This window comes from Eptatretus burgeri, chromosome 4 (genome assembly GCF_056783735.1).
Source record: "Eptatretus burgeri isolate ZD-2024b chromosome 4, Ebu_testis_v1, whole genome shotgun sequence".
Classification (NCBI taxonomy): domain Eukaryota; kingdom Metazoa; phylum Chordata; class Myxini; order Myxiniformes; family Myxinidae; genus Eptatretus; species Eptatretus burgeri.
In genome coordinates, this window is record NC_140964.1 from 60,744,938 (window position 1) to 60,752,918 (window position 7,981).

At 43.6% G+C, this 7,981-nt stretch overlaps 1 protein-coding gene across 1 annotated transcript; it reads right to left on the reverse strand.

The window, feature by feature from the left end:
• Positions 1-508: 508 nt before the first annotated feature.
• Positions 509-7,738, reverse strand: LOC147028168 (thread biopolymer filament subunit gamma-like). Its single transcript, XM_085878304.1, has 8 exons — positions 6,965-7,738; positions 6,789-6,849; positions 6,592-6,687; positions 6,331-6,507; positions 6,104-6,229; positions 5,745-5,965; positions 3,595-3,955; positions 509-750 (listed from the first exon to the last, which is right to left on the reverse strand). The coding sequence occupies exons 1-7, from the start codon at positions 7,678-7,680 to the stop codon at positions 3,598-3,600; spliced, it is 1,755 nt and encodes a 584-aa protein (XP_085734430.1). The 5' UTR covers positions 7,681-7,738; the 3' UTR covers positions 509-750; positions 3,595-3,597.
• Between the last annotated feature and the right edge of the window lie 243 nt (positions 7,739-7,981).

A 7,981-nucleotide genomic window follows, 5' to 3' on the forward strand; every position in this document is an offset into this window, starting at 1 on the left:
GATTTCCTTTTGCCTATATAGAGTAGTCAGTTGTTTAAACATCGCTCAAATAAAAATATGCGTCAGATGATCATTCTGCAAGTATGGAACAAGTTCGTGCAAAGGCCGGGTACTCTGCAAGTAGATGTATAAGAAGTGCAATAGGATAAACGGAAATGCCATTTGAACTTCAGATCTCAATCTACTTTCGTAAGAAATGGTTTTGACCGTTTTACAAGCCACAGGAAGCATTCAGAAACGTAATGGAAGCAAATCTATCTCCTATCTTTAACCACAATCCATTATTTTATCCACGTTGAGTCGTTGACCCCCTCACCCATCCCAAACTTCCGACATGGAGGTTTCCAGTGGTTCCTCCTCTCCTATCCTCTCTGTTTTCCTGTTTATTCATTCCCTTCATTATTGTGTCCACCTGCTGCCCCACTGCCATCATGTGAGTTTATACCCTCTGTCATTTTCCTCCACCATGAGCTTCAATCTTGGGGGAAGTAAAAGAAGACATAAAATGTTCAGCATTGATGTGGTTTTTTATTGAATTATTTTGCCTCCAGAACATCACAAGCAAATTAATTGAGCTCATACAACTCTTTGGAAGTTGTGCATTTTAAATTATATTTGTGGTTTTACTCTTGCGGTTATGAATATTGAAAAAGCAACTGGAATGTAAATCTCTTGTGGGCTTTATCTTCTTGCGGATGTTTTGACATGAAGAGTTTCTTCCAAAATTTTCAACTTTATCTCAGAGCAGTGCTGGAAAGGAAAAGAGAAAATAACATTCGACTTCCTGTACATCACATGATGGACCAAATGTAAGTTTTTGTAAATGTAATTTCTGATATTTCTCAATGACAACAAATACTTCAACAAACGTTCTTTTCAAATTGTCTAATTACACTGAACAACAAATTTCAAAAATTTTTTTTTACTGGAGATGTGTAAAGTGATTAAGACTAATTTGGGTACGCTGATTTCAAAAATCATAACCGTTTTGCTGTATCACGTCAGGATTTTCAGGAACAGAAATATTCCCATTGCCTAGAAGTCAGGATTTCAATGAAATTTACATATGTCTTTAACATGTCTATTTCGTACAATTGTTGTTAACTTGTGTTATATTTCTTTCTTTCAGATAAAGATGAGTAGGCGTTCCTGTACCAATCATCCTGACAACTTCTGTTATGTCTGTGGTCGGTATACCAAAAAGATCAACAGCGAAGTATATCTACAGCAGTGAAAATGAAGGCCGCCTACTTTCACTACTTCGGGTGTAAGGTGGGGGACCAAGAACAGAGCTGGGCACCACACATCTGCTGCACAAGCTGTCACACAACCTTGACTCAGTGGTTGGTGGGCAAGCGCGCGAGCATGCCATTTGCGGTGCCCATGATATGGCGTGAGCCACAGAATCATCATGATGATTGTTATTTCTGCTGCACAAGCATCGCCGGCTTCAACAAGAAGAATAAAGGTCACATCAAGTACGCTGACTGCGTCTCTGCTCGTAAACCTGTGCCTCATGATGACGAGAACCCCGTTCCAACACCTCCAGCTGATCAGAACATAGCTGTAAGCAGTGGTGAAGAGGATGGTGATGATGAACCTTTTGAACTCGACACTCAAGAATCACACCTTCTGAACCAGGGAGACTTAAATGATCTTGTAAGAGATCTCTCGCTGTCAAAGGTGAAGGCAGAGCTGCTTGGATCAAGGCTGCAGCAGTGGAATCTACTTGAACCTAACACCAAGATATCCTTGTTCAGAGCACGTCACAGAGACATGGCTGAGTTCTTTGAGATGGAAGACACGATGACATTCTGCAGTGACATCAACGGTCTGTTGAAAGAACTTGGGTGTGATCACGATCCTGCAGACTGGCGCCTCTTCATCGACTCGGGGAAGAACAGCTTGAAGGCTGTTTTGCTCCACAATGGCAACGAGAAACCATCAGTCCCACTGGCTCACGCGTTCGGCATGACAGAGACCTATGAAACTATGCGGCAGCTGCTTGATTCCATCAAGTACAATGACTTCAACTGGCACATCTGCGGAGACTTGAAAGTGGTGGCGCTGTTGTTAGGGCTGCAGTCAGGCTACACGAAATACATGTGCTTCCTTTGTCTCTGGGATAGCAGAGACGACAAGAGTCACTGGACGAAGAAAGATTGGGAAGAGCGAAAAGAGCATGTACCTGGTCGACACAACGTGAAGCATGTCGCCCTTGTCGACCCAGCCAAGGTTTTCCTTCCACCACTCCACATAAAGCTCGGCTTGATGAAAAGTTTTGTACGGGCAATGGATCTGAATGGGCGTGGGTTTTTATACCTCAAGGAAAAGTTTGGCAACACCTTGTCGGAGGCCAAGATCAAGGCTGGTGTCTTTGTTGGACCGCAAATCCGACAGATTATGAAGGACGAAACTTTTCCGACAACTCTAAACCCCAAAGAGCTGGCAGCGTGGAGGAGCTTCAAAGCCGTGACGGACAACTTCTTGGGGAACGAGCGCGCGGACAACTATGAAGAAATAGTGCAGCAGCTGCTGGAGTCCTTCAGGAAACTTGGCTCCAGGATGTCCCTGAAAATCCATTTCCTACACCAGCACCTGAACTTCTTCCCTGACAACTTGGGAGCAGTCTCGGACGAGCACGGCGAGCGATTCCACCAAGAGATTTCACTCATGGAGACGCGTCACCAATGGCGGCACAACCCGAACATGATGGGCGATTTCTGCTGGTTCCTGCATCGTGAAACTGACACAGAGCAGCACAAACGCAAAGCCAAATGCCTAAAGCATTTTTAATTACATTCTAGTGGAGTTTTTCTGTAATTACTATAATTTTGAAGCATTCATGATGAAATAAATGAATAAATGAATTTTTGTAAATTTCATTGAAATCCTGACTTCTAGGCAATGGGAATATTTCTGTTCCTGAAAATCCTGACGTGATACAGCAAAACGGTTATGATTTTTGAAATCAGCGTACCCAAATTATTCTAAATCACTTTACACATCTCCAGTAAAAAATTTTTGTTGTTCAGTGTTATCGATTCTACTCTCTGCAATGATGGATTCTGTTAAACATATCCACAAGACATCTGATACAAAATGGATATGAAATGCCACAAAGGTTCCGGATGACACCTTATTTGGACAAATATCACAGTAAACAGACCGGGTGACCTGTCAAAATCCCATTTGTTTTTACAGTAATAATACATTCTAAACAAACTCCTGAGATTTTTCAGTTCATAGTTTTGTTTCACTTCGTTAATGACATTACAGACACTTTGAGGTGTAAGGGGGAAAAACAACCACCAACAGAAATCAACTGCAGAGCTGCAAGTTATTAATAAAGTCTGATGTCTGTTAACTTTGAGAGTAAATATGAAGCAATGTTTTTCCATCTAACATTCACACATTGACTTGTGCAAACCGCTATTGGACCGAGCTGTTTTTCATTCATCTTCATCTTCAATAATTAGTCTTATTGCCAGGATTAATTGATAATCCATTTTCACTTAATCAGGACAAGGAGACAACAGAATAATCGTGGGAGTGATGCTTAAACTGATAATATGTCTGGAGAAACTTCAATACCGTTTATTGTTGAAGGACGATGGTGGTGTCGTGTCCGCTTGTTCCGTAACCACCACTGGAAGATCCACTGGCACTCATCGTGGAGCTGCTTCTCTTCATGGAGCTGCTGCTGTACATGGTCTGTCCCCCCATCAAGGCACTTCCACCAGAGGAACCACCTTCCATTACTGTATTCGTTCCTCCAGTATAACCACTTCCTGCAATGTAGCTTCCTCCTCCACCTGTGCTGTAGCTTCCAGAAATGGCACCATGTGTTGCTGAACTGGCACCATAGCCCCCACCAATTGAGGAAGCACTACGAACAGTTCCACTTCTGACAACAGTAGCCTGAGCAAAGTCATCAGCTATGGCTGTCCTGACCCTGAAAGGAACATCAAAACCCACAGTCAGCTGCAAATCAATCAATAGAAGAAGAAAGTTCGAATTTAACAAGGCAAACACGAAAATATAATTTTTTTGTAAAATAAACAAAAAACTGCAGAAAAAGTTGTTTGTTTTTAGTCAGCTCAGGTCACGAGATCTGCAACTGGTGCTGAGTAATCCAGTAATCCACTACTCACAGACACACTCTCATGTGCAGCCTTTGGCTGCTGGTTGCATCATTGGTTTGGGATGTGGCTACAGCCCACTACTGTTAACTTTGCCCACCTCGGAAGGATGACTGCCTGTTCAATCAATGTAATCCAGGATTACCTCCTTTCAGAGTTGAGTTGATGCTGTCTAAACCATCTCCCCCACTAGTTTCCATTGGGAAACTGGACACCCTGGTGGAACTAAAAACAAGATCCATGAAAGAGCATATGTGCTCACTTAGGGTCATTGTACATCCAGCAAACTCACCCATGATTGCTACTTGTGGACAGATTAAGTTCCCAGCCCAGTAAAGCAGTTAGTCTAGAAGATGAATCTCTGAAATAAAAATCTCCCTTCCAATGCATACAAGGCCATTGTGGAGGGAAAGGCCTGTGCCAGCATGATGAGAATTCCAAAAAGAAAATTGCTCTCAGTCCCCAGCAGTTCTGAAGCCCTGAACCAAGGACTTAAGGACTCAGAATTTCATCCTCCTGCATAGATACCGACAGCACCACACACCTTGATATAGTGGATCCATGACTCCCCAGGCCAAACCCAGACGTCTGTTGACCTCTGGCTCACAACCAGCACAGACATGAATATCCATCCATCCATTGGGACGAGACTGTGCAGAGCGTTGGTGCTGCCTCAGCAGTCTCCTTGGCTATTGGGCACAATCCTGGATGGGTCACCACTCTGACACAGTATACCAGTTACCGGTACTCATTTTGTCAACCTCAGAAGATGACAGGCAGAGTTAACCCCACCTAGTATTATTTCAACAGCTGAGTGGGATTTGAACTCGGGATGCTCAGATCCCAAGCCCACCACCCTAACCATTAAGCCAATACCAGGCCAAAGTGGTAATGAACCCCCTTTTACCTCATGGGGAAATCATAACAAATGGAAACCAAATAGAGTGAGAAGAAGAATACATGGATGTGGGGCAAAGCTTTAGCCTCAAGGAAAATATAATCAAGAACAAGAAATGAAGCAAAGAATCAAACTTGGATGGTGAAATAATGGAAAAGTCAGTAACATCGTGAGAGGTAGCTTTCCAATATGTTTGAAAAGGAAAGTTTTCAATCAGCATGTTATTTCAACTATCATCTATGGGGTGGAGACTCAACAAAAAACAACAAAAACAAAAACAAAAATGTTTGTTAACAACAAAAATGGAGAAAAACTCAACAGTAGCACAACACAATGTGGAACGAAATATGTCAGGTATTCCATACAAAGCTGGGCAAATCAATGGGTCAGACAACAAACCAAAACTCAGGAAATGGATATGGGCAGGACACATTATCAGAAGGTCAGATAACAGGTGGACAACAATATTAACAACATGGAGGCCTATGGATGGCAACAGGAACAGAGGAAGGCATGACCAAGATAAAGGGATGAAATAAACAAATATAAGGGAAGAGTCAATTGCAGCAACAAAGAACGAGACAGAGAAACATGGTATCAACATTCTGAGGCTTTGTCCAGCAGTGGACTGAAAATAGCTGATTATGATGATGATGATACATGATTAGGGTTCCTGTGATCTGAATACACCACAAATAACATACATCAACTCTTGTCCCTCGAGGAGCTTCTTGTAGGTTGCAATTTCAGCATCCAGAGCCGTCTTCACATCCAGCAACTGTTGATAAGTAACCAGCTGCCTCTGCAGGTCCACCTGGTTTCCCTCTATCTCCTGTTCATATCTGGTGTAGGTGTTCTGGAACTGGACGAGATCAATGCTCTCCCTGTTCTGTAAATCTGTCAGTCTGTCTCCCAGGGTTTGGTACTGGTGTGGGGATAGAAGTACATCAGGAAAAAATATAAATAAATGGTTATACTCAATATTTTTCGGAAAGATTCTCTGCTCCAAGCCTCGATGTAAAGTACACAATTGTACAATAGGATTCATGATGAGAGACCTCACCGTGGTCAGAAGCCTCTGGTACTCCACATTCAGAGGCTGCAGCTCTTTTTCCAAAGTATTAATCTCATTGTCCAGAACAGTAATCTGCTCAGTTGTCTGGGTGGAGATTCCTTGGATCTGATCAATCTGCACATGAGATACAGGTCAGGCAATTAGTCCATCGGGGGATAATGCCAGGATATTGAGAGGAACTGGGATTCGTAATGGCCTCAATTAGAGGAACCTACTTGCATCTTGCAATACGTCTCAGCCTCTTGGACGTTCTTGGTGACCACCTGCTGGTATTCCTCACGCATCACATTGAGGGCCTCGGTAAGGTTGACAGACTTCACGTTATCCAATTCAATCACTGATGTTTGTGCTGGTCCAAGTCTGCCAAACTGCTGCTTCAGTGTGTTCAGTTCCTGCACAAGAAAAGAGAATATAAATTATTTAGTTATTGTGAACAACCTTTTGATATTTTGTGAAATTAATGAATCGGAACCAACCTCCATTTGTGTTTTCTTCTGGAATGTCAGCTCTTCAGTCAAAAACTTAAACTTTGATTCCAGGTCAACACGCATGTCGTTTGCTGCTTCAAGGTCCTACAAACGAAGACAAGAAACATTGGCTTATGTTCAAAATTTACATCTTTAGAAAACAAATATATTAATTGTTGAACAGCTGATCTTGTGCTCATACAAACCCTCTTCATGTTTCCAATGTCAGTTTCAAGTTGCATTCTAACACCAAGTTCAAACTCGTACCTACAAAAAGCAACATTGAAATGATCACAATAATCATGAAAGTTAAAATAACCATTCCAAGTTTTGTACAAGCTTAAAAACAACAACCCATATGTCTGCATTCAAAAAGTCTTACTTGGACTTGATCTCATCGGCTGTGGCTCTCAGATGGTCCACGTCGATCTCCAGATGTACACGTTCCAGCGTCAGGTTGGAAACCTCTGTCAGCATTTCGGTGACTTGTGTCTCCACATTCTCCAGATTGACGGATGCGTCAGGAGAGAAGGGTACTCCTCCAGTCAGGTTCTTCAGTTCTTCCTCCAGTGTCTCATTCTCAATTGTAAGCTGCCTTACTTTATCTACATAGCTGGCCAAGCGCTGGTTCAATGTGCCCAAGATGTTCTTCACCTCATCCCTGCTCACCAGTGAAGGAACCATTCCACCTGCAGGACCCAGCGTTCCAACCACTCCAGACATACCTGCTGAGGTGATGGCACGGCCTGCAGTAAATGCTGGGCTTGCCATGATCCCGGGGCTTACACCCCCCATAAACCCACCAGCACCACCTCCATAACCTAGCATTGCCACCCCACCTCTACCAATACTTCCGGCACCTCCTGCCATAGCTCCTCCAGAGGCAGACATCCCCATGGCACGGCTGGAAATGCCCATACCTCCCATCCCTGCAGAGCCCACGCTGTAGCTTCCTCCCCCCATTGACAGTCCCATTGCGCCCATTCCAAGCCCCATTGCACGACTGCTGCTGGAGCCTCCATAGCCACTGGAGCCGATCATTGCGCTGGATCCACCGGTGCGGACGGAGCGGTAGCTGACGGATGAGTGAGAGGCCATTGTTGTTTCTTGTTCCACCAGCTTATCCCAGGTATTGCTCGACTGCAGAACCCATGGAATGCCTGGTGCTTTTATAGGAGCTTCAGCCTTACTCAAATGCATGTGTTACAATAAATTACGCATGCTGGCCTCACCTCCATGCGATCATGTTTGTTGGAGTAAGACGCCTTGGATGAGCACAATTCTGTCATTCCTTGGCTGAGAAACATTCACACCTTACCCCCCAATACAATTTGCCTCTTAGTTACACTGCCATGACTTTGGAGAGGAGATTTACAGGATTTGCAAAAGAAGCAAGAGT